Source organism: Castor canadensis, chromosome 3 (genome assembly GCF_047511655.1).
Source record: "Castor canadensis chromosome 3, mCasCan1.hap1v2, whole genome shotgun sequence".
Classification (NCBI taxonomy): domain Eukaryota; kingdom Metazoa; phylum Chordata; class Mammalia; order Rodentia; family Castoridae; genus Castor; species Castor canadensis.
In genome coordinates, this window is record NC_133388.1 from 182,685,505 (window position 1) to 182,712,597 (window position 27,093).

General features: G+C 40.1%; 2 protein-coding genes across 2 annotated transcripts; both read left to right on the plus strand.

The window, feature by feature from the left end:
• The first annotated feature begins 1,497 nt into the window (after window positions 1-1,497).
• On the plus strand, window positions 1,498-25,030 carry Trmt12 (tRNA methyltransferase 12 homolog). The gene is made up of 2 exons (XM_020166388.2): window positions 1,498-2,993; window positions 24,890-25,030. The coding sequence occupies exon 1, from the start codon at window positions 1,642-1,644 to the stop codon at window positions 2,959-2,961; it is 1,320 nt and encodes a 439-aa protein (XP_020021977.2). The 5' UTR covers window positions 1,498-1,641; the 3' UTR covers window positions 2,962-2,993; window positions 24,890-25,030.
• On the plus strand, window positions 14,240-26,969 carry Rnf139 (ring finger protein 139). Its single transcript, XM_020166395.2, has 2 exons — window positions 14,240-14,765; window positions 24,890-26,969. Exons 1-2 carry the CDS (start codon window positions 14,585-14,587, stop codon window positions 26,710-26,712), a joined length of 2,004 nt encoding a protein of 667 aa, XP_020021984.1. The 5' UTR covers window positions 14,240-14,584; the 3' UTR covers window positions 26,713-26,969.
• The last annotated feature ends 124 nt before the right edge of the window (window positions 26,970-27,093 follow it).

A 27,093-nucleotide genomic window follows, 5' to 3' on the forward strand; every position in this document is an offset into this window, starting at 1 on the left:
TTAAAAGCAAGGTGTAATCTGGGTCAAAGTGTATGGTACACTAATAATTGTGCAAGGTGTCAGACTGACTTTGGAATAAAAGAAAATCTAGAGATATAATTTCTCTCATTTCAGCTACAAATAACAAACTAAAGGGAATTTCTGTTTGTATGGGATCCAGAAAGCAATTTTCCAACTTCATCATAGATTTTCTGAGGTACAAAAGTAATATTCAGTTGCAAATGTGAAGCCATGAGTTCAAACCTTAGTCCCATAAAAAGATAACATTCAGCCATTATATTCAACTTGTAACTACAAAAAAATATGCAAAAAACTTTCATCACCTATAACTGCATCATATACAGATCATTTGAATCACTGTACACATTTTAGAGTATGCCCTATTAAACTTGTATTAATACACAGAAAAATAATATACCACCACTTAACATTATTGTAATTTAATTTTATGTAATTTAAATTAAAAATTAAAATTTTAATTTTATGTAATTGCCTAAGGAACAACTGTCATGTCATTAGAACATCTATAATTATCATATTGATGCTTATATAATATACCCACCTAATGGATGTGCCATAACTCATTTAACCTTCCATGTATAGGCTTAAGTAAAACAACTAGGATTATATGTGTTTACCAACCTTTGTCTAAATTTCTGAATATGTTTCTACTCATGGAAATGTATTATTGCATGAATGGGTATGAACATGTTCATACAGAGGGACCTAAAGAAAACAGTTGGGAATTCAATTAATATTAGTCTTTTGTGATCTCAAAATCTTAATATGCAGAATGGTGGGAAGTAAGTAGAAAGGATAAGTCTTTAAAGTTCTCATTTTTAATTATTTGAATTTATCTGTACGGAACTTCCTCTTTGTCTTCTTAAGGAATATCAAAGTTTTTCAACAGGTGGTTAGAAGTTTCCATCTAGCCAATTCAACTTGCTACTTTATAACATATTTTTTAGTTATCTACCTTTTACTAATCATTGTTTTAAATATTTTATTTATAACATCTCTAATCACAATAGCAATCCTCTGAAGCTGGGTAAGATAATTCCCATTATAAGTGGAAATTCTGCTTTTGAGAGGTGATAATGATTTACCCAAACTCAGATCCTTCTGACTTCCAAACATTGGTTTCATGGACTGCAGGGCAACGAGGTGATGACAATCTTTTCAAGAAAGGAATGAGGAAGCTGTACCTGACTTCACTTTCAGGAAATAAAGTGGATATTGGTGCTGACCCGAGAGCAACATTTCAAGTTCACTTGTTTGTTTGGATTCGTGAGCAGCACTAAAGATAGTGCATGAGCGTTCTGGAGGAAATCGACTAATTTGATCTCTTTTGGCCCATATAATTCCTTGATTTTATTAACTTCATTCTAGGCTGACGCAAATGAATGATGGACCATAACAAAGATGGCGGCAGCGGTTTCACACCGCACTGGAAGAGTCCATTTGGCGTCACTCGCATCAACATATCTAGTTCCGGCCTGCTCATTTAACGTCACTTCCGTTCTCGGCATGGCGCCCTGCGCTTCTTTCTTCCAAGTGTGGCGGTGGGCTTACAGAGTGAGGGAAACCCAACCGGAAGAGAGCCTCCCCGGCGGAATCTGAAAGAATGGGGGTGCTAGCATCATGGAGAGAGAAGGTGGGGAGTCTGTGGCTGTTTACGCCGTGGTGACTGACCCTCGGTTTACCCAGCGATACAGGGAATATCTCGAGAAGCAGAAACTCTTGGATAGCCGGCACCGCGTGGGAAAGATGCCGGATGGCACCGTGGCGCTGCCGGTGCTGGGACAGACGCTCCCGGAGCGGCACCTACAGGAGCTGAGGAACCACGTGGCCCCGGGCAGTACCTGCGTGCTGACGCGGCTCCTGCATCCCGTTTCTTCAAAGAAGGCCCTGGTTTGTTCACCTGCTCAAAGACTCTGCTTTGAGGTGAGGAGCTGGATAGAGGGTCGGGGAGTGACGTGGTCGGCTGAATTGGAGGCCGATTTGCCCCGATCTTGGCAACGGCATGGAGACCTCCTGCTGCTCAGTGAAGACTGTTTCCAAGCCAAGCAATGGAAAAGTCTGGAACCAGAACTGTGGGAGACCGTTGCATCGGTCCTTGGCGTCCAGCGTTTGGCAAAACGAGGACGGGTGTTACCTGATGGCATTCGAACTCCAGCAGTGACTGTGCTGCTGGGCGACCATGGCTGGGTAGAGCATGTGGATAATGGCATCCGATATAAGTTTGATGTGACCCAGTGCATGTTCTCCTTTGGAAACATCACAGAGAAGCTGCGAGTGGCATCGCTGTCCTGTGCTGGAGAAGTGCTGGTGGATCTCTATGCAGGGATTGGTTATTTTACATTGCCCTTCCTAGTTCATGCTGGTGCCGCCTTTGTCCATGCCTGTGAGTGGAACCCGCATGCTGCAGTTGCTCTGAGAAATAACCTGGAGATCAATGGAGTAGCAGATCGGTGCCAAATACACTTCGGGGATACCAGGAAACTGAAGCTCTCAAACATTGCAGATAGGGTGAACCTGGGACTGATTCCCAGCTCTGAAGAAGGCTGGCCCATTGCCTGCCAAGTGCTTCGACAAGATACTGGGGGCATTTTGCATATCCACCAAAATGTGGAATCTTTCCCTGGGAAGAGCCTTTGGCCTTCTGGAAGCACCAAAACGGAGGAAGAACATTGTCCACATCCTCAGCAAGTTATCACCAACAAATTGGAAAATGGAACGACCAGGGACTCTAAGAGAAAAATGCTGTCACCATCCACCAAGCTAGAGTGGCAAAGGTGGGCTGAATCTGCAGAAACTCGAATTACTGATCTTCTTCAGCAGATGCATGGGAAACTCTGGAAGACACAAATCCTGCACATCCAACCGGTGAAATCTTATGCTCCCCATGTGGATCACATAGTCCTGGATCTGGAATGCCGTCCTTGTCCTCTAGTTGGCTAGAGGAGGTGGATCCAGTGACACAAGGGATCCATGTGAGTGGCCCTTAATGCTTCAGCTCAGGATGGGTTCTTAACCCTTTTTGTCTCCTGATGATAAGTTTTTGATATTTTGTGGTCTGAAAGCAGGCTTTAGACCAATACAAATATAATTTCATTTGTCTTCCATTGATTCTCCTGAGAAAGTGTTGCCTTTCTAGGGGAAAGAGCATGGCTTATTAAACTGAGGCTCATCTGCACAATCATGAATTCTGAATTTTCTTTTTTATTAGTGTGTATTAGTTGCAATGAATTCTGAATTTTGACCTCAGTTTTGACTTTGGGTACATGGTTTCAATATTCATTTGGTCTTCGACGTCTTTGTTTCCAAAGTAGGGTTTTACTTTAAGCATCTCACACAGCTGTTACCTAGTAAAAGTGTACACAGGCATTGGTTATTTTAGAAAGATAGTTTTGTTCCCCATTTCAGTCCAGCTGTAATTTGGAAATTGATATGAGCAAGAACAGGGAGATCAGTGAGAAGCTTCTGCGATGTTCAAACATGAAATGATGGTTGTTTGGACTAGGGTGATGGCAGAGGGAGGTTGGTGGAGTTGGGAGAATAAAATCAGTTGGACCAAGCATTGGAATCCAAATTGAACATTAACATGATGCTGCGTTATTATGACTGACTAAATTATGGAGGGGCGTGATCAAGTAGTATAATTAACTCTATTCCTCTAGCATTCCTAAACGTTTGGGGGAGGTGCCTTATATATTAGGTTTATCATGGTAGCAGGGTTGAAATTCACTGCTCTGAATCATGGGGAATTTAAATTCCTATCCTTACGTTCGCGTGACAGCTGTCAATTACTGTTTTGAAAGTTCTGGTTAAACTCTTAGAATTTTATAAGCCTCAAACTTCATCTTCCTTGCCTGGACAACAATGTCAGGGACAACGTAAGCTATAGTAGAGCTTGTGGTACAGCTCAATGGTAGAGTGCTTGCCTAGGCTCAATGCCCAGCACTCTCAGCCCCCTCCAAAAAGAAACTATGGGAAGTTATGAGCTATTTTGGAGAGTTTTCAAGCCTCACCTTATTTTATGGCAGTCTGCTATTCACTAGAGTTTGCCATTAGGATGACTACTAGTTGAGAAACACTTAAGCTTTGTTTTGGTTCATCTTGAAGCCATCTGGGCTTATTTTCTTGTTGAAGGAAATGTAGAAAAGGTTCTAATTGTATCTGACATTTGGCTGGCAGGAGTTGTGTAGGGCTGCTAGTAGTGTTGCTCTTGCAACAGTAGCAATAAGGACAGGGTTGGTGCTATTCATGTTAGGCAGCAAATATTAAATGCCCTCTATATATAACAGCCATAGGAAATACAAGGATCCATTACATAAGGTTCCTGTCCCCAAGGAGCTCAGCAGGAGAAATAACAAGTACTCAGTGACCTGGAATACCTTCAGTGCCATACAAATGATAGCCTGCTGTAGCAGTGCAAAATCGGAAAGAAGAGTTCTGAGAATTGAATGTGAAGTCTTCACAGAAGCAGTATTTGAGTTGGCTCTTGAAAACTGGTAAAATTTTGATGGGTGGGTGGCCCAAAGTTTCAGCACTCAGAAAATAAGCCGTCGTCATTAGTTTGGAACAGAGGGGGAGGTGACGTATGTGCTGAAGATGGGGATTGTTATGAGGATTAAAAAGCACAAGTCTCTAGAGCGAGTGAATGATGTGCAAAAAGCTCCCTGGGAAATGTTAGCTGTCGTGATCCCACTACAGAAAGCGACCTGTTTCTAGTTCAATCTCAAAATGGCCTTCCTGTATTTATCTTAGTCATTCCCTCTTCTACATGCTGGGTTTCATTTCATTTGTCTGCCCACAGCTTGCTCTACTGAAACTAAAATGCTAAATAAAGATGACAGCATGGGTAGATGGATCAGAGAGCAACATTTGGGCACTGAGGAGTTGCTTTTTTGCCTTAAGCTGTGGACAGTGTTAAGGAATGGCTGGTGGATAGATATTAATATATCAATGTTAAGAATATACATATATCCCTCCAAGAGTGCAGTGGTGAAAGACTGATGGGAGCTCTGCCTACATAGAATTTAAGTTCTCTTCAACTCCTGGCTCCTCTATCTTCTACGTCTGGCTCCTCTATCTTCTGTGTGACCCAAGACAAGTCATGAGTCTCTCCAGATTTAGTTGTACACTGCACATATCCTGTAGGGTAGTTATTAGGTTAAAATAACATGTTAAGCTGTTATCATGATAACTGGCATATAGTGAATACTTTATTCAATGTCAGTCTTTATATACAATGCACCACCATTTACAGTTTGGCTGTCAGGATCTCTACATATACTGTTTACGTGAAATAGAATGTCAGTGTGTTAAAGAGACACATGCCCATATTCATGCAGCACTGCTCACAATACTCAAGCAGTGGAAGTAGTCTACGTCAACTGATAATTAAAGACATGAGGTACAACAGAATAGTATTCCGCCACCAAAAAATGAAATCTTGTCCTTTGTAACAGTAAGGACGGAATTGGAGATTATGGTAAATGAGGTTAGCTGGACACAAAAGACAAGTACAACATGCTCTCACTTCTATGTGGAACCTAAAAGCGTTGACCTCATAGAAGACAGAGAACTGGTATTTACCCGGGGATGAGGAGAGTAGGAGGGGAGGGTTGGGAAAAGGTGAGTTAATGGGTACGAAATAATAGATTTGAGAAATAAGTTCAGGTGTGTTATTGCACAGTAGGGTAATGATAGATACCCCAAAAACCTAGAAGAAAGGATTTTGAATGTTTTCACCATTAGGAAATGGTAAATATTTGAGGAGATGGGTATGTTTAACCTGATTTAAACATTATGCAATTCATACATTTATCAAAACATCACATAGTTCAATATTTATGTTTTTTTGTGTATTAGAAGTAAATTTAATTTTGAAAATAAAAACAAGAAAATTTGGAAAAGCTATCTGCAGGAAAGCAAGGAGGACTAAATTTTAACTTTGAATAGAAGTAAACCAGGCAAAGACACAGGAAGTGAGGACTCCTTAGCCTCTTCTACACACTAAACTATTTCTCCTTCATTGCAACACTCCTTGGGTCTTGTGTCCCTCCTCTCACCCCTTCTCCACACCAACCAAGTTGTCCCTTTTCACTTGCCATCTCTCCAAGCATGCTAAGACTGGTAGAACAGGATTATAGGACTCTGATTTCTAGAGGATATCCTGTACCAGCAGCTCTGAAAAGTCTATCTCTGAACTTCTTCACCTATGGAAAACAAAATCTGCACCCTCTTTCCCACCAAATCTGATTAAGTCACTATTTTTTTTCTTATAGGTAAGAAACATTTCTACCTGATATTCTGAATAGTGGGCTAACCAAATCAGTAAGATATATATGATAGAGGTAATAACAGCAGTGTGGGAATGCTTACACCCAAAACAGGGTATTTTGAAATCAAAATTCCTTTTCAGTTATTTCTGCTGTTAATGCGGTGGAGATGCTGTGGAAATAAAAACTTACTGAGCCTTGAACTACTTTCTTTGTGACTCCAAGTTCTATCTATTCTATTTTCCCTTCCCTCTCTTCTCACCCTTCCACAAGTGTTTCTGAGCCCCAAGAATATGCTGGACATCACTGGGAATAAAGTCATGAACAAAACCATGTTCAATTCCAGCCTCTATAGCCTTTATACTCCAGTGAAGGGAGTAGACATTAAACATATAGTCAATCACACACCCACTCCATATAACACTTCATGTTAACAGCTCACAGTCTAGTAAATGCTTGGAGGAGAGGTTCTGGGTAAAACAGGAACATATGACGAAAGCTGACCTGGTGACAAAGATCAGAAAAGGTTCCCCCAAAACACGATGACTGAGCTATGAGCTGAAGAGTGAGTAGGAATTAATGAGTGGCCAAAATGGCACAGCATTTCAGGGAGCAAGGACAATGTGTACAAGTGCCCTGTGGAAGAGTTTGAGGGGCTAAAATGAAAGCTTGAGTGGATGGAGAGGAAAGTAAGGGGGAAGGAATGTTAGGTGGCAGGGCTGAGTGGTGTTCAGACCATGCAGGGGACAGTGCAGGCTATGTTAATATTATCCAAAGCTGGGTGCTGGCAGCTCACACTTGTAATCCTAGCTACTTGGGAGACTGAGATCAGGAGGATTGTGGTTCCAGGGCAGCCTGTGCAAAAAAAAGTTCGTGAGACCCCCCATCTCAACAGAAAAAAATCATATGTGGTGGTACAAGCCTGTCATCCCAGTGACAGCGGGAAGCTTAAAAAAGGATGGAGGTTCAGGCTGGCCTGGGCAAAAAGTGAAAGCCTATGTCTAAAACAACCCGAACAGAAAGGGATGGGGGCATGGCTTAAGTGGTAGAGAATCTACCTTGCAAGTGTAAAGCCCTAAGTTCAAACCTCAGTACTGCCAAAAAAAAAAAAAATTATCCAAACAGCAATGGGTTATCATTGAAGGGTCTTAAATAAAGTGTGACAAAATTTATAAATTCAATTTATTGGCTCTGTCTTTCACCTCACTTCTCTCTCCTAATATTCTACCCCATGAACTCTTGCTTCTTGGGATCCCAGTTAGTGCAACTTGGATTCTCCTCCCCCAAGCCATAGCCAGGTAGTAGTTGGTTGGAAATTACATGACTCATTTGTTTGCTTTCCATCTTTCATGGATCAGTGTTACAACCAGTTCCTTGATAGTCATTTTTTCATATATTTCGTCCAGTTTTTATACTATTTAGAAGTTTATAATTGCTTTGTGTATAAATTTGCTAGCTTTCACAATCACTGAAGAAATTCACTCCAGTGATGTACACGTGTACTTTGGTTGATACCAAATGTCAACATAAAGCATGTAAGAAATTCTTGTTACAGATGTTTAGAATGCTTACTTACAGATATTAACAATGCAGTGACATTTATTCTGGTTAGACATGATAATCTGCAATGTTATTTCAGCATTGATAATATACAATTTCACAGAGAAATAGGTATTATAATCTCTGGCTTTTTAAAGGTCAAGGCTGAATCAAAGGTAAACAGCTAAATGTTGAGTGAATGAGGCTAAACAATTTTGAGGTCTTTCTCACACACACATGCATACACGCACATACAGCAGTAGCAGATTAGGTAGGTAAATAGATACAGATGGGTAGATCGACTTCCCTACTTTCTATTTTTTTAGTAGTTATTTTTAAGCTTCATGTAATTTAAAAACTCAAAGGTAACATAATACCCCAGCACTTCATCTCTTCCCCTCATTCTGTGTGCTGGCATGATAGACTAATGTAAAAAAACCTTTTGAAGATGAAGTTGAAGCCAAAGGAAGGGGACAACCTGAGAAAACAGAATGCTGCCCATCAGGATGCAGTGCGCACTCTAAATCAATACCCTCTGTATTGTGCCAGACAGACAGAATATGCATTTGGGAATGAAAAGGTAGAAACTGAGTTTCTACGTCCATAGACTGAGTTACGGCTCTCAAGTATATCCACATTCTAACAGCTGGAGCCTATGAATATGTTGTCTTACATGGTAAATGAGACTTTGCAGATAAGATTAAGTTAATGGGCTCCAGACAGGCAGATGGGCCTGATGATCACACAGTTTCTTATATGAGAGGCAGGTTCACTTAGGCAGGAGGTTGGTGTCATGTAAAGAGCTTAGGAACACACGTGACCTCTAGAAACGGAAAAAGGCAAGGAAGTAGACTTTTCCCTGAATCCTCCAGAAGAAATGGAGCTGTTAAGACTTCTGACTTCCAGAACTGTAAGAATAAATTTGTGTTATTTGAAACCACTAAGTTTGTAGTAATTTGTCATAGGAGCAACAGGAAATTAACACATTCACTTACTCCTACTCATGGTAATACATGTAGGGAATTTCTGCTTCTCTCCACAATTTTGTGAGTCTACAGCTCCTGCTTCCCATCAGTGGGACTCTTTTATCAAGAGGCACAACAATAGACCTTTTAAATTGTAACCTGCTGAGGTGTCCCTGTCACCAGGTTCCTAGTGCCAAGAGACCAGCAGGCAAAAAGAGCCCATAATTGAATGTGACCATGGGAGAAAGTAGGAGTACTGTTAGACTACGAATGCAGAGAGTGTTTTACCCCAGAGGCATCCACTAGAGTTCTCTTGATACTTTCCTAACCCAACATCAAGAGTAAAGTGGCATGACTTTGAAAATGGTAGTAAGATCTCTATAAAAGCAATGGGAACACCGTCAGAAAGTGTCAAAAGCGTTTTAAGAATTCTAGAAAGTAACTGAAGACTTGCAATAATCTAAGGGACATTGATTCAAGAAAAACAGACAAGTCTTGGTAGAAAGGGAAGCATGTAAACTTGTCTTCCTCCCTCACCCACCTGTAACACAGTGTTAATAGCAGTAGTGATACCGAGCAACCCTGCTGTGCTCCTAAACTTGGGGAGAATGGCAAGTGTTCCTCCGTTAAGTGATATACTGTCCTTCCTTAAGCACTACTCAGAGTCCCATTGTATTGTCAAATATAAAAAATCCTTTTCCCACTGTACCACAGCGTCAGTCACATATCATGAATCAGGTGACCTTATCTATATTTTTTTCTAGATTTTTCTATTCTGTTCCATTGGCCAGTTTTTTTTTCTAACCATGCACCAATATCATCATATCTTTATTACTGTAGTTTTAGCATACATTTTGATACCTGAGTAAAAAAAAAATCCTTCAACTTTGTACTTTAAGAATGTTTTAGCTATTATTGACCTTTTCATTTTCTTATGAATTTTAAAGTCAGCTTGCCCAGCTTAGGAAAAATGAACCTGAGATTTTTAAATTGGGATTACATTGCCTCTGTAGGTTTAAGTCTTAACAATATTGAATTATCTACCTTAAAGCTTTTATCCTACTCAGTTGGGTGTAGGTGTGAAATGAAAAGTGATTATCAGAAGCATGAGTACAGGACATCATCTAGGGTGAAGGGTCCTGTTTCCCATCCGTCAGTGAGATACTAATCACGTGCTGTGCTGCAAGACAACATTTTAGTCAGCAGTGGACCAAATGTATGGCCACAGACCGTAAGATCTTACACCTCCTGACATCGCATCCATCGGTTTGTGTAGGTAAACTCTGTGATGTTTGTGCAACCATGAAATCACCTACAACACACTTCTCAGAATAAATCCTGTCATTAAGTGATGCATGACTATATATCATCTTCTCTGGGCTGCCTGCCCGGACAGATGTTTTTAAGTAAGTGTTACCGCTATTCTTCCTCTCAGCAGTATCTCAGTCCTCAGATTATGCTTGACCACAGACCTAGGCTAAAATTCGAATTTATTATTCATTTACATTCTAATATGCACTAAGCCCCACTTAATTATTACCTCACATAACAATCCTAGCTAATAATAACTTTACACTACTTCTGCGCCATAGATGAGCCATCGAAAGTGTTGTGTATAATAATATAGAGGCTACAATGAGAATTCTTTCTAAAAAAAATTAGTTGTGGAAGATCAGCTTTTGTACTTTGCAATGAGAAAATAGGAGCTACAAACAGCTCTGCCACTACTATTCACTGGTTCTGTATCCTGGGGCAAGTCTGACAGATTAGATGATGGATATAGCGCATTTTGTATCTTTTCTGACAATTTGAGATTTTTTTCTCAAATGAACATACTGATAATTATACAGGGAAGTGTTTCGCTTAGAATACTTGCAAGAGACAGAGGTGGGCTGGCACATTGCAAAGTACATAGAAAGTACTCAGTAAATGTTTGTTGAATGAATAGCCAAAGTCAGTCGATAGGTACTCAGCATTTACTCCAAGTACCATTATAATCCCTGTTGTTGTCTTTGTTAACAAGACTTCCTGTTTGGCATTTACAAAACCAGAAAATTCAAATAGTTGAATTTGGATGGGCATAGCATCTGTTTTACTTTAAAAGATAAACCATAAAATAATTTACTGTCAGAGACTATTTTGAAAGTAATTCCCAAGGTGGGAATTATATTTTGGTTTTCAGTCCCTACTCTTCTTACCAGCATCTGCACTGTCCTTTTGAAGGAAATATATGACGCACAGTTGGATGTGTGTGTGTGTGTGTGTGTGTGTGTGTGTGTGTGTGTGTGTGTGTAGAGGGGTCGGGGATGGCTCCAAGTGCTCATTCCCCATTGCTCTCTACCAGTAAGGAAGCTAACTGTTGATAGATACTTCAATAAGGTTAACAACTGGATGGTTTTGCCTGGGAACCAAAATCTTGAGGAAAAATAGAAGTAACCTTCCAGTAAATTTGTTTTACTTAAGATAGTTCCAAATCAATTTTTGCTCCTTGAAAACAATGACTTGGCTGATGAATGCCCACAGAAAATTCAATATAGGTTTTACACATCCTATATTCTAAAAGTTTGGAAAGCTATTAAAAGGCTTTTTTAATCATTAAAGCCAAATGAACAAGATTTTTTTGGTGGTACTGGGGTTTGAACTCAGGGCCTCATGCTTGCCAGGTAAGTGCTCTGCCTCTTGAGCCATGCCCTCCAACCATTTTAGATTTAGATTATTTTTCAGGTAGGGTCTTGTACTTTTGCTTGGCTCCAGCCTCGGACTTTGATCCTCCTACCTCTGTCTCTGTGTAGTTGGGATTATAGACATGCATGTTACACCCAGCTTGCTTCTGAGACAGGGTCTCTCAGACTTTTCTCCAGCTGGCCTTGCACCTCAACCTTCTAAGCCCTGCCTCCCTTGCAGCTGGAATCACAGGTGGAATCGCAGCCTCCACCACCATGCCTGGCTCCGGATGATTACCTTTGAACACAGGTATTCTATGCATAGGATTTGTATGTTGGTGTGAATACACACACACTGTTCTTAATAGACTTTAGATAAACTGTACAGTGGAGCTGTATAACATTCAGTTGATGTAAAAAAAGAAAAGCAAAGATTAGATTCAGTGAACTGCGGCTATTTCTTCGAAAATCTGTCTTTTATCTTAAAACCTCCTAAGCATTTTATAAATTACCTCATTAATATAAATTTGGTTTTAAGGTACTCTTTTTAAGTACTTATCATAGCTTAGTTCTCAGTGAAACCTTCATTTTATAGATTAGGAAAACAAGACCAACAGTTTGAAGACACTTGCTTTGAAGTTCTATGTGAGTAACAGAAGAATGATCATAACCACCTGAAAGTTCTTGGCCAATATGGAATTTAGTCTGAGTTAGAGACTGTGTTTTGTTGTTTTTTTCCGATGGAAGGCTTCATAAATTTGCATGTCATCATTGCCCTGGGCCATGCTAATCTTCTCTGTATCATTATTTATTACCAAAGCAAGTGCAGGGAAACTGATAATATTTGTGAACAAATTAAGATTAGAAACAGTTAAAACACTGGTAAGTAAGAACTGAAGCATTTGCTCATTTTGAAAAGTTTTATTTAGTATGTAGTACATTTAACTTTTTAAGACTAAAATTTAGAGGAAAGCCCATGAACTATTTTATTCTTCATTTTGCATGATAATAATTGTACTCACCTCCTGTCTCATTTACCACACTCTTGTTCTAGATTCGTCCTTCTGGAACCTTTTCTCCATAATGGCTTCATTCTTTTGGCTTTAAATTGCATTCAGGGCCAAATAAGAGACAGGTCAAGTAGCTAATTTACCTCTCTGAGGTTCTCTATACAAGACTTCCTAATTCTCTCACTAAATCTGCTTTCCTTTGGGAATTTTGTCATAACCACAAGGTTATTCCCCAGTTATGCAGCTTAGGAAAATTTACCTGGCAGTATTAAACAGACTGGATTTGAAACGGTGGCAATCACAATGAAAATACTGGAATAAACCAGGCAAACGACTGTAGGATCTTGAGCTAGCATGGTGTCAATGACAACAGAAAGGAGCTGGTACAAGAGACTATGAGGACAGAATAGATACGATATGGTTGCAGAACTGGCTGTAGATGAAAAGATCAAACATGCCAGAGTTTGGAGTTTTAGGTAGCCTTGGATTGAAATCCTGGTTTTTACTCTTACTGTTTTGGACGTACTAGCCACTTCTACTTTACCTTTGTGATCATGCAATTTGTCTAAACCCCCATTTCCTCCTGTGTAAAACAGAGATAGCAATACTTAGCATAACAGGCCCATGCAAAGACTTCAATAAAAGGTATACCCTGGGCACAGCACCTAGCATACAGTGAGCAGTGGAAGGGCGGAAATGCCAGAAAGTTAAGAACATGAGACTGCAGTAAGGACTGTGGGTGGGGGTTCAATCTTTCTACTACACATGATGTACTACACCCAATACTACACATGCCCCACCTAGACATAGGGCTGTGTAGGAGTTTGATAATTTGACTAACAAGTCTCCTAATCACCTACATGGAGCCTTGATATAAACTAGATTGCAAAATGTACTTTGAGCTAGGAGCTCGAGGCAGCCTAGTGTTTTTGCTCCCTAGTTTATCCACCTTAATCTAAAATACCTGGGTCTATAGTGCAGCCTCTGACCTAACTTACACTCTCAGGTACTGTGAAGGGCCAGAATATAGGCAGCTAGACCATATCAATTACACGGATAGGCAAGAAAGTACCAGCAAAGAATGACCTCATCTGCCCTGAAGGGGGATTGTCCAGGTGTGCTTACCTCAAAGACTTGGAGAAATCAAAGACGGGCCTGGGCTCCTGCCCTTGGGTCAGTCGCCCTAGCCTTTACTAGAAGGTGGAGATGAAAGCGCTCCACTCTGCATCTGGGTGGGGGTAGGAGGCAGGAAGGGAGAAGTGCAGAGATCAGAGGGAAGTTTTTCTCAGCATGCCACGTCCAGCAGCCGCCCCATATTTGCCAGCAACGATGTCCTCACCGGGACACCCGGAGGTGGCCTGGCGGGTACCTTCCCTGGATTTTCTGCCACCTGTCCGCCGTCCTCCGGGTGGGGTGGGGTAAACCTGGGGCAACGTCCTTTGGCCTGTTTCCTCTCAAGCAGCACGAAGCATGTTTATAGGGCACCCTCGCTGGGCTCTAATAAAACTAATAATTTCCCCTCGCGTAAGCACGACGTCCCTCACTAGGTCGACGCCAACGCCCGTGGGGAAACACCTGAGCCCAGAGTACACGGCTGCCCAAGAACGCGTGCGCCACGGGGTGGCGCCAAGGCGGCAAGGGCCGCGAAAGCTGCGGAAACCATGGCAACGCCTCATGCGCCGTGCGCGATGACGGCGTGGGAGCGCCGGATTATGACGCAAGCGGCGGCGCGGCGCGGGCTCCGCGTTCTCGCGTGACCGCGGGAACAGCCTCCGGGCTTCGCAACAGCAGCAAGGGCAGAGGCAGGCGGGGTCAAGATGGTGGCTCCGCGGGCGGGGGAGGCGGTGGAGGAAGGAGGAGCCAAACCATAGCCAGCCGGAAACACCGACACCCAGAGACCTCCCCGGGGGGGAGCCGCCGCCGCCGCCGCTGCCTCAGCCGCCGCCTCCGCCGCCTGCTCCAGGTCGAGAGACGCGAGCGGGCGGCGGGGCGGGTCGTGAGAGAGAGAGGAGGGAGGGCGGGGCGGAGTCGCCCGCCTTAGCCCCCGCCCCGGCCGCGGTCCCGGGCCCTGCCCCGCGCGGCCCTGCCCGGCCCGCCCAGCCCCGGTGTGGCAGCGGCTCATGGCGGCAGTGGGGCCCCCGCAGCAGCAGGTGCGGATGGCCCATCAGCAGGTCTGGACGGCGCTCGAGGTGGCGCTCCGGGTGCCCTGCCTCTACATCATCGACGCCATCTTCAACTCCTACTACGATTCCAGCCAAAGCCGGTTCTGCATCGTGCTTCAGATCTTCCTCCGGCTCCTCGGTAAGGCGACGGGGTAGCCTGCGGACCGAGACGTGCCAACCCTCCCTCCCCACCCCTCCCCGCGGAAGGCGCGCGCACCGTGGGTCACGCGTGTGTTTGGCAGCCGCAGTTTGAGTCCCCAAAGGGGCGTTTTGGGCGGGGGGAGGGAGGAAATGAACCTTGTGTCAGGATTGACGGCAGTTCTCCAGCGAGTCAGCCCCCAGTTCGGAGTGGCACCTGCGCGGGGGGAGGATAAAGCATCTTCGAGCTTGCGGCTCTGCCTGCTAGACTCTTGGGGGAATGACTGCGACAGCCAAGCCTTGGAAAAACACACCTTGCCTGTCTCGGTCTTGCCGTTTGTGGCCTTGGACTTGTGCCAAGGCATGCGCCTCAGTTTCCCCCTGCTCAAAATGCGGAGCTCTTGTATGTTGTCACTCCCACCGCATCTGCGAATCCACAGTTCGTGAAGTGTTTGCGGAAAATGACGTCCATGCAAAGGAGACAGGATTTTGAATGTCAGACCTTGAAACCATTATCACAAGCCCTCAAGAAGCAGGCTATACTTATAACGAGTCCTAAAATTTTCCATGAGTAAGGGAGAAGGTATTGAAAATGATGATGAAAACTTCCCTAGAAAGCGATGAGACATTTGCAGAAGAGACTTGTGAAATGCTAGTCTTTGTTGCATATGGATGGAGTGTTAAAAGCATTTTGTATTTCACTCCACGTTTCAGTCTTCACTTACATCACCAGAGTGAGAAGCATGGGTGTTAAAATAATTTTTTTTCAGTAATTGCAGCTTGGCAAATTTTGTTGATGAGGTAGTTCTTGTGATTAGCCTTTAGTGGGCTTTTGCCCACTAAAGTTATAGCTGAGGGCAAGCTGATAGATCCTTACCAGGCCTTTCTGAATTACAAGCCATCTGCTGTTCTAGTCCTACAAAAAGGATAAAAACAGAATCTTGTTCTTAGAAACAAATGGTAGTATTTTACATCTGTCTGTTACTTTACTTATATATTTTGGCCGTACTGGGGTTTGCACTCAGGGCCTCACGCTTGGTAGGCAGGCACTCCACCACTTGAGCCACTCCACCAGCTGTTAATTTACTTTTGAAGAGCATTTCCACTAGTACTGTCTAACCTTCAGACATCCCTCAGGTGGGTGGTGATGTTCTCATTTTACCAATGAGGAAACCGAGGGTTGCAGAGGTTAAATGTTTTGCTCTTGGCACACAGCTTAGTAAGTGGTTGCTAGAGCTCCAGCTTAAAAATCTTTTGACATCAAGTATGGTTTACTTTCCTGGTCAGTATGTTGAAATACAGATACAGAATGGTGTAGTAACGATCAAATGCTGATCTTAAAACTGAAAAGTGTAGACATGATGGTTTTCTTTTTTAGCACAAGACTTTTCAGAAATCCACCAGCTAGTTAATCTCTGCCATTCTTATTTTCCTCTTTAAAAGTATACTCCACCATTATTTGTGGCAAAATGAGGCTGTGTTTGAGAGGAGTCTGCGTGTTCATTCCAGAAATAGGTAACCATTGCTTTAAATGTCCTTATGGCATAATAACTGCTGATTCTGAGAACGCTTTGGGGACCTGTTGAGCACTTTAAGGAAAAGGAGTATTTTCCTTAATTAAGTCATTTGTAGTTTAAGAACCTTGAACAAAGTAATTTGTGATCTTCCTCATGTTCTTCATAGTGATTATTTTTGCAATAAATTACGGAAGTTTTGTATTTGACAATTGCTCTGTCTTGACTTCCTGTATTTTTATAAAGATGGACAATGGTGGCATCTCTTATAGGGCTGAGGACAGTATATCAGGATGTAGTCTGTTAAAACAGACAGGTGATTTATGTGTTAGTTATTAGTGATTTTGAAAAGTGTTTTTCAAAAGTTTTAAGGCTGGGGCATGGCTTAAGAAGAAGAGCTCCTGTCTAACAAGTGCAAGGCCCTATGCTAAACCCCAGTACAACCAAACAAATTTTTTGAAAAAATAATGGTTCAGTTAAGAACATACTTGTTGCAGACATTTCAGTCTTTTGAAATCATAAACAAAATGTTTACTTGGAGATTTTTATCCCAGAATATTCCCTAGTCCAGACATTACAGAGAGAAATTTTAAAAAGTATTTTCCAAATCTGTCATCTGACAGTTCACAGTATTGTGCCATTGTTAGTTTTTCCTGTTTTATAAGACTAAGACTGAAAAACCTGATTTGCATGCTAAAACTCACCTTAAATGAAAAGTGCGGTGGATAGGGAGGGGGTTGTCAAAGATACCAGTGAGTAGTTGAAATTAATTGGTCTGTGTCTCCTTTATGCTGTTTTAAAATAGTTGTGGACTTTTTCATGCCATACCAATTTTATATGTAGTGTTTGGTGTATTTACTCGCCTCTGCCTACAAAAATGGTACAACTGTACTTTCATTTTGTGGCAAACTAATTTGAGATTTGCACAGGTCAGAAAGTAAAGCATCTCATCTTGGAGATCCAAATAAATTATCACATGACAATAGGGACTGGCAGAGTGGCTCAAGCAATAACACTGCCTGCCTAGCAAGCATGAAGCCCTGAGTTCAAACCCCAGTACCTCCAAAAAAATAAAAATCACATGACAATATATAGAATGTGTAAGAACCTAAAGCTGTTTGTAAGGAAGTGTTAAATACTGCATGAAACTCAATGCAGAACAGCATGTTGCTGAATTAGCAAATTGAAATCCAAGGCAGAAAATGCAAGCAGAAGGGTTTGTTTTAATAGTATTACTCATATGGTGGTGATTTATTGAGGTGGCTAAGGGTTTTCTAAACATAAAAGAGAACTCAGAAATTGTAAGGGAAATCGGATAAATTTGAGTCATAAAAGTGAAAAACTTTATGCAAAACTTTTAAATAGTCTTAGAAATGACAAACTGAGCTGAGCAAAAGTGGTACATGCCTGTAATCCTAGCTGCTTGGGAGCCTGAGATCAGGAGGATCATGGTTCAAGACCAGCTTGGGCAAATAGTTCAGACCTGGTCTCTAAAATAACCAGAGCAAGAAGGGCTGAAGGCATGGCTTAAGCGGTAGGGCACATGCTTTGCAAGTGCAAAGCCCTGAGTTCAAATCCCAGTCCCACCCAAAAAAAGAAAAAGAAACTTAGAGGAAAATATTTGCATCATATATGATTACAATCCCCGTGTGATTTTTACTCTTACCAATAAAAAAGTTTATATTCTGGTTGAAAAATGGACCTAGCAGTTCATAGTAACCAAAATGCAGATGGTCAATAAGCAAAAGAAAAAGTTCTTAGTCTCATTTATAATTAAAGAAATGCAGTCAAAACAATTTTACTTATTAGATTGGTGAAGAGTTGAGAGTGTGATCAAAAAGTATTTTGGCAAAGGTATTTGCCTATTTGGAATAGACAAATGTATAAATTTTTGTGGACTGTAACTTCATGAAACCATTTGGCACCAACAACTGACATTTACGATATTCCTTTTGACTCACAATTCCAGCTCTAGGAGGGCTGGCAGAGTGGCTTAAGTGGTTAGAGCGCCTGCTTTGTAAGCATGAGACCCTGAGTTCAAACCCCACTGCTGCGAAAAACAAAAATAAAAACAATTCCAGCTCTAGGGATTTGGCCTAAAGATTATAGTTGTATAAGACTGTAAGCAAGGATATTCATTACAGCATTTTTGGAAAGAACAAAACAGTGAACGTTATACCTAATCTAAATGTGTATTAGATGAAACTCTGTTCATTGTGTTAAGTCTAGCTGTAAATAAAGTTGTCAAGAAGAATGAGGGTTATTTTTGGTGCTGTGGAAAGATCTGAGAAAACCTGTGAAGTAAGAAAACAAAGTGAAGAAGTAATCATGAATGGCAAAGGGATAGACCAGGGTTTCTCAACAGTGGCTCTATTGACATTTTGGACAGGATAATTCTGTGTTGGTGGGGGATACTGTCCTGTGGATTGTGTGATCCCCCCCCCTCGGCATCCCCATCCTCTACCCAGCACATATATGCATACCTCAGTTGTGACACAAGAATTGTCTTAAGATTTTGTTGAATGTCCCCTGTAGGAGAGGGATTCAATCCTGGTTGAGAACCACTGGGATAGACAAATCAAACTAGTAGTACAGAGTACACAGCATAGAAACAAGCCAGTGATGTAATAGAAACTTGGTGTTTTGGAGATAGGACTGAAATACATTGGGGTCAATAAACACTATTAGCGATCTTTTACTTATTCATATGGAAAATTATACTGGGTACCTGCCTCATTTCTGTATGAACAGCCAATTTTAATTGAACTAATATCTAAATGTGAAATGGCAGAACTTTCAATTTTTAGAAGAAGATATGGAATATCTTTTTTTGTTTAACCTTAGAACGGGGGAGAAATTCTTTAGAAATACATAAAAGCAGATGTAGCAAATAGAGCTTGATAAATTGAATGGTATTAAGATTAAAAACCAGATCATCAAAAAAGTGGAAATACTGGCTGTAAACCTGGAGAAGATATTCACATTACTTATGACCAAAGAATTTGTGTTCAGAATATTTTTTTTAATGTGTGCAATTAAATAAGGAAAAGAAAACCAATTCCATAGATAGTGTTAGTCACTTTTTGTCACTGTGACAAAATGCCTGAGAAAATCAGTTTACAGGACGGACGAAAGCTTTACTTTGGCTCATTGTTTCAGAAGTTTGTGGGCTCGTGGTGAGGCATCACAAAAGAAAGTTGCTCCCCTCATGGCAGCTAAGAAGCAGAAAGGGTCCAGGGATAAGCTGTACCCTTCAAAGGTAGGCCCCCAGTGACCTACTTCCACTACCTAGGCCCCATCTCCTTCTGGTTCATTCAGCTGTGAATCCATCAATGAATTAACCCCTTGATGAAGTTAGAGCCTCATGGTCCAATCCCCATTAGCTATCACCACTTGCGGGGACCAAGCAAGCCTTCAACCCAGGAACCTTTTGAGGGGAGATACTTCATATTCAAACCATAGCAAGTGTCAGGAGGTAAAGTGGCAATTCACAGAAGAAACCTGAATGGTTGATAAAATGCACTTTTTAATAAGTAATCAGAAATACAAGTTTAAGATAAACGGTGTAATTATTATTAAAATAAAAGGACATGCTAACTACTCTGATTTAATCCTTGCATGTGATTGTACCCCATAAGTACAAATATTATATGTCAGTTAAAATGAAATTTAACAAAAACACTATTACAGTGAGAGAAACACTTAACTGGAAAAAATTATGGCGAAACCCTACCTCAGGTCTGTAAAGTCAGCTGTAAGTAAACGAATACCTAAATGTAAAATGCAGAACTTTAAATTTTTAGAAAAAGATGCGGAATATCTTTTTTCAGCCTTAGAGTAGGGGCATGTTCTTTAGAAATATGTAAAATTAAATGTATAAAATGGAAATAAAACGATACTAAACTTTAAAACCTCTTAAAGGCAGCATTCCAAGAAAGGGAAAAAAGTACCTATATTCATGAATGTTTAATAATTTATCAGAATGTACAAGAAACTTAAAGTAATTCATTTCTTTGGTGCCAGTAAGATATGTAATAATAAAGAAAAAAAGTTTTTCTTATTCTCACGTAGTCAGCCTCTGGTCACCAAAATGTATGTGTGTATTTCCTTTCATCAACAACCTTTAATTCAGTTCAGTGCTGACACTATCTACCTAGAGGCTGAGGTCTCAGTGCCACAAGACTGCCCCTCGTTTCGGATGCCATTCACAGCTTCTAAGTCATAGGCTCTAAACTGGGATTCCCAAAATCCCCTCTTTGTATTCTCTTACTTTGCTAGAACGGTTCACAGACTCCAGGGAAGTTGGCATTTTTTTCTGTAAAACAAGAGCTGATTCTCCCCATATTCCATGGGGACATGAGTATAAAGGAACAGTTGAAGAGTCCCATCTGTCTATAAACTTTGGTAGGAATGCAAACAAGTTTATGCTGTTCTTGAAGCACAATTGTATGTGGGGAGTACAAGCAAATTGGCTTACCCGTTTGCTATAAAGGGTCTTTTACAAGGACACAGATGAACGAACACAGGTGAGAAAATAGATTCATTCGCAGGGCAGGGTTAGGGGAAGGAGTGTGGGGCCAGGAATCCTCAGTGTTCAGTTTTCTGGAGGCACTCAGAACTCAGTCCTTTTGAGGGTTTGTGGATGTTTCATTATGCTGCATAATTGATTAAATCATTGGCGACTCCTTAACAAAATCAACGAAATCACCCTTTCCCCTCCTCATCCTTCCCCCACCCCCAAGCCGTCAGTCATCTCATTGGCATGCATGAGTCTTGTCGTTCTGGACTTAAAGGATTTTATGAGCTGTAAGTTAACAAATCTGGACGAGGACCAAACATATATTTCACATTATAGATAATGAAGACAGGCTAGAAAAACTAACTCTTCATTTAATAACTCTTTAGGGTTTGGCTTTTGTAAAATCCATCTTTTACATCCTTTTAATAAAAATACATTGTTAGAATCTTAAAAGAAAAAGTTTAGTTTATTGAGTAAAATATCTAGAATGCCAGGGTTGATTTTTTTTGTTTTTTTTTCTTCCAGACCGTGTCTCACTTATGTAGCCCAGGCTGGCTTCAGACTCATGATTTTCCTGCCTTAGTCTCTGCAGTGTTGTATAGGCATGTGCTACCACACCCAGCTTAGAAAATTTTTCTTTATGATATAGTTTTTTATTAAGTATGCCAGCAATTTACCAACATTTCAAGATACTTTATTTACTATGTCCTAAATTTCATTGCTTAGTGCTCCCTTGGGAGTATGGTAGTAATAACATTTATTACAGTGTCCTCCATCTTTGTTCTATGAAGTCTTGAAATGCTTTTCTACAGCTCACTTTAGATTGTTTTAAAGGTACTAAGAGATCTGGAGAGTTGTGTTATGTCTTACTTCCTTCTCATATTTAGTCATAAGTTTTCAGAAGAGATTAAGACTTGCAGGGACTTTATGTATAAAAGAGTTAATCGGTGGTACACACTTGTCATCTCCTCACTCAAGGCTGAGGCAGCAGGAGGGTCTTGAGTTGGAAGCTATCCTAATGAATTGAGTTCATATATAACTTTCCAACCTTGTGAACTGATTTCAATACTTGCCTCTTGAGAACTTTAGTCAAACTCTATAATCACTGGAGAATTAGACTGAACTCCCTGAGTTGTAGTTTCATTCAATTTTATTTCCCAGTGTTCCACAGTATTTTTTTTAATAAAGCAGGTGATTTATAATCTGAATAAGAAAAATTATACCTGGTTTAATTTCCTTAAAACCTATAGGGTAAATACCAAGAAAGAGTTTCGTGTCTAAAGTTGCAAAAATGTAAGGATACTTTGATATTACTAATGCTTTGTAAAGTCAGAGGAATGACTTATTACTTGGGAAGTTGGCTTTTTTTTTTTTTTTTTCTGTAAAACGAGAGCTGATTCTCCCCATATTCCATGGGGACATGAGTATAAAAGAACAGTTGAAGAGTCCCATCTGTCTACAAACTTTTGTAGGAATGAAAACAAGTTTATGCTATTCTTGAAGCACAATTATATGTGGGGAATACAAGTTTAATCAGGAAAAAGTATCAGGTTGTTACCTGCTAGGACACATTCATACTGGGAGGTTATAGTCTCATTTCAGTATTTATCCTATTCTGTTTTATCTTTCTCTCTTTGATAAATTTGCAAGAAGCAAAATGGTACTTTTTATTCACAAGTATTTCTAGTACCCAAGTCATTCCTTTATTTGTATGTAAAAATAGGTTTCGAGGAATAACGTTACTAGAATAAAAAGGGCCAGTTATAAAATTATAACTAAGGTTATGAAGCGTTACCGAGAAAATTAATTTGCCACTTTGTGAACACCAAATTGACAAAAAAAAAAAAAATATATATATATATATATATATATATATATGTCATTCACAGTGCCTGCTGAACTTTTTCCCTTTTAAGTAGCATAAAGTGGAACTAAAGTTACTTTGGTTTGATTTTTGACTCACTCTGGAAGATCAGTTAAGCTTTGTGTCAGAAAAAACTTTTTCCATACTGAGAAAGTAAGATTCCATATGGCTTATAGTAGGCTAAATTAATTCCTTGTCACTTTGCATGGAAAAAACTTCTAATTCTCAAAACATCTGTTTCTGTCAAAGAGGGCCTGATGCTCACTCTTTGGGAGACTTCTAATGGCTTACTTGCTTGGGGAAGCAGGCAATTTTTGTGCAAAGATTTATGTATCTTCCAGTTGATTGTGTCCTTTTTGCTCTTTTCACAATTGACCTGGTACTTTGGCACAGGATAAATATAAAGTCTTGCAGTCAAAGTTATCACTTAAAGGAACCAACCCTTGCTTTTACATGCAACAGGCTGTGAAATGCTTCCACTGCACAGCTCCTTTTCCATGACTTGCTGAAGTATGTTGGCTAGGGAGATGTTTAATTTGGAGTTTGTTCCTTATTCTGTATCACAAGCTATGGTTTCTCATTGTTGTTTAACCATTTCAAACAGGCTGTATTTTTTGATTGCCTTTAAAGACATAATCCAGATGTGACAGAAACATTTCTCCAATAAATACTAAGTGAATTCACTTTGCATACAATATGGTGGGATCCATGGATGTTCAGGGTAGGATCCTTGCAGGTTATCAGAAACACATTGTTATAATAGCGTAGGTGACAACTACAGATTGCAATATCAGGTAGTGATTTCACTCAGTTTTGTGTGTGTGCTGAAGGCACAATAACTTGTCAAAGAAAATGAGTCCCTAGAATGGGTAAGATTTGACTAGTCAGGGATTGGGGTAAGTTTGTGGGGCCATCACTAACAAGGAATGCACTGTAAGCACAAATATAATTATGATAGAGGAAAGTGATGTGTTTTGGGAAAAAAGCTTGGCATATTAGTGTGTGTGTGTTGGGAAGAATATCACTCTAAAGCAAATCAGGTCCTTCAGTAGTTTAAGTTGATAGAATTTTGAGCCACTGAAGAATACATTTTGACCAGAGGCATGAAGAAAGGTGACAACTTTTAGAGGATTTAGACAAGATGAGGTTTTAGGTACAGACCAACTGGCTGGTGTCATTGAGAAAAGGGAAATAGGTGTTAGTAGAATTTGGCAACTGATTGGCAAAGTTTGAGGGGGTGGTGCATCATTAAGAGAATAGTAATGATACCTTCAACTGCAGTTGGAAATCACAGGAAAAGCTGGTTCAGGTTTAAGGCAAGATAGGCTTTATAAATTTTGGGTTTTGCAGTTGTAATGTGCAATGTTGTAATCTCATTTTAAAAGTAAGTGTTTTGGGCAGAGGCACAAAGCAAGCTGGGGCTGGATACGTATCCTCACCACACTTGCAGCGGTTACGTGTGGAGTGGCAGAAATGTATTACCACCTTTTCAACATGGCTTAGTTTTCTGAATGTTACTTTTGTAAATCTGAAGAATAAAAAGGATCAGCTGTTCAAAGAAATGGATTCAGTAATGTGTTGGAAAATTGGGAACTTGGAGGACATTTCTGAAATCTGAAGGAAAGTATGTAGAGGAAAAAAGCTGAAGTTGGACCCTTGGAGAACCCCCGTAATTTAAGGAGCAGGAAAATAAGAACTGACCTGAGTTCACAGTTGGAGGAATTAGGTGGAAGTATAAAACTTAACTTGGTTTTCTGAAGAACGTTTCAAATAATATTCTAAAACTTAATAGGAACAAATGTTTTCTGTTTGGTTATTTTTCATTCTTAATGTTTGTTTTATTCATGGAATTACTTTTTAAGTTCTTTATTAATGAAATTATAAAGGCATTTTTCTTTTGAGTTTTAAACTTATTTAAAGGTGCATATCACTACAAATTTGTCCTGAAGATAATTTAGTAATTTTGTACCTAAATGTCCAGTGTAACAGAATTACTTTGAAAATCAGAAAATCAGGAGTAAGATTTTTTAAAATCATATTTGGTCTGGCCTTGTATATAGTCTGACTTCACAAAACCTTAATGGCCTTTAAGTCTAAGTTGTCTTAGGCTTTAATGTTCATAACCGAAAATATTCACAATTAAAGGAAGAAAATCATAACTATTAGTGTGAAAACATGCTTAAAAATACTTCATTCAAATGACCTTTCTCACTTTTGTTTTCCTTTAGGTATATTTGCATCCAGTATTGTTCTGATCTTGTCACAGCGGTCACTTTTCAAGTTTTACATGTACAGCTCAGCCTGTCTATTAGCTGCAACGTCAGTGTTGGTGAATTATTATGTGTCTTTGCACATTGACTTCTATGGTGCCTACAACACATCAGCTTTTGGAATTGAGCTGCTTCCTCGGAAAGGGCCTTCACTGTGGATGGCACTCATTGTTCTACAGCTAACATTTGGAATTGGATATATCACACTACTCCAGATTCATTCCATCTATTCACAATTAATTATTTTGGATCTCTTGGTTCCTGTAATAGGCTTAATCACAGAGCTACCATTACATATCAGAAAGACTTTAGTTTTTACCTCTTCCTTGATTCTGATATTAAATACAGTGCTTGTCTTAGCAGTGAAACTTAAGTGGTTTTATTATTCCACACGATATGTTTATCTTTTAGTGAGGCACATGTATCGAATTTATGGATTACAGTTATTAATGGAGGACACATGGAAGAGGATTCGTTTCCCAGATATACTTCGAGTCTTCTGGCTAACAAGAATTACAGCTCAGGCTACAGTGTTAATGTACATTTTAAGGATGGCAAATGAAACTGAGTCCTTCTTTGTTTCTTGGGATGATTTCTGGGACCTCATTTGCAATCTAATAATTAGTGGATGTGATTCTACACTAACTGTACTGGGCATGAGTGCCGTAATTTCCTCAATAGCCCATTATTTGGGCCTTGGAATATTAGCCTTCATTGGATCAACCGAAGAAGATGACAGGCGGCTTGGCTTTGTAGCACCTGTTCTGTTTTTTATTTTGGCCCTTCAGACTGGTTTAAGTGGGTTAAGACCAGAAGAGAGGCTTATTCGCTTAAGTAGAAACATGTGCCTTTTATTAACTGCAGTCCTGCATTTCATCCATGGGATGACAGACCCTGTATTAATGTCTCTCAGTGCCTCCCATGTGTCATCTTTTCGTAGACATTTTCCTGTGCTGTTTGTCTCTGCTTGTCTGTTCATTCTTCCTATTTTACTCAGTTATGTTCTGTGGCATCACTATGCACTAAATACATGGTTGTTTGCAGTTACAGCCTTTTGTGTGGAACTCTGCTTAAAAGTAATTGTTTCTCTCACTGTTTATACACTATTCATGATTGATGGCTACTATAATGTCCTCTGGGAAAAGCTTGATGATTATGTCTACTATGTTCGTTCAACAGGCAATATTATTGAATTTATATTCGGAGTAGTAATGTTTGGAAATGGGGCTTATACTATGATGTTTGAGTCAGGAAGTAAAATTCGGGCTTGTATGATGTGCCTACATGCATATTTTAACATCTACTTACAAGCAAAAAATGGCTGGAAGACATTCATGAATCGTAGAACTGCTGTTAAGAAAATCAACTCACTTCCTGAAATAAAAGGGAGCCGCTTGCAAGAAATAGATGATGTATGTGCAATCTGCTATCATGAGTTTACAACATCTGCTCGCATTACACCGTGTCATCATTATTTCCATGCACTTTGCCTTCGGAAATGGCTGTACATTCAAGATACTTGTCCAATGTGCCACCAGAAAGTATACATCGAAGACGACATCAAGGATAACACAAATGTATCTAACAACAATGGCTTTATTGCACCTAATGAAAACCCAAATCTAGAAGAAGCTGTAAGAGAAGATGCTGCTGAATCTGACAGAGAATTGAATGATGATGACAGTACAGATTGTGATGAGGATGTGCAAACAGAAAGAAATGGAGGGATTCAGCACACTGGTGCAGCAGCTGAAGAACTTGTTAACGATGACACTGACTGATTAAAATAGCATTTACTAATCATTGAGGTATTTGTTTAAAATTCAGTTCATCCAAAATGAAGTAATATGCTTCACTTCAGTGTGTAACCAAGCACAAAAACAGTACCAATGTTGAATCTGTGAATGGTTTTCCGTTTACTGTGATGTGCTACTGTAAATATACCTCTTTAATTACTTCTGGTCTCTTTGGTGACCTATTTAAATTTGTGTACATTATTGTACATAGAATAAAATGTTTTCACGTTTTTATGACAAAATTTGAACAAATAGCTTTTTAATAGATATCATACGTTGCGCCAACTGTGCCAAAAATTCCTCGATGAAATTATATTATGTATCCAACCCTGGAGCCCAGTTTTTCTTTAAAATGAGTGGGGAATG

Coding starts and splice junctions, on each gene's coding strand:
- Trmt12 (XM_020166388.2), top strand. CDS start 1,642: ATGGAGAGAGAAGGTGGGGAGTCTGTGGCTGTTTACGCCGTGGTGACT.
- Rnf139 (XM_020166395.2), top strand. CDS start 14,585: ATGGCGGCAGTGGGGCCCCCGCAGCAGCAGGTGCGGATGGCCCATCAG. Junction 14,766..24,889: donor GATCTTCCTCCGGCTCCTCG/GTAAGGCGACGG, acceptor GTTTTCCTTTAG/GTATATTTGCATCCAGTATT.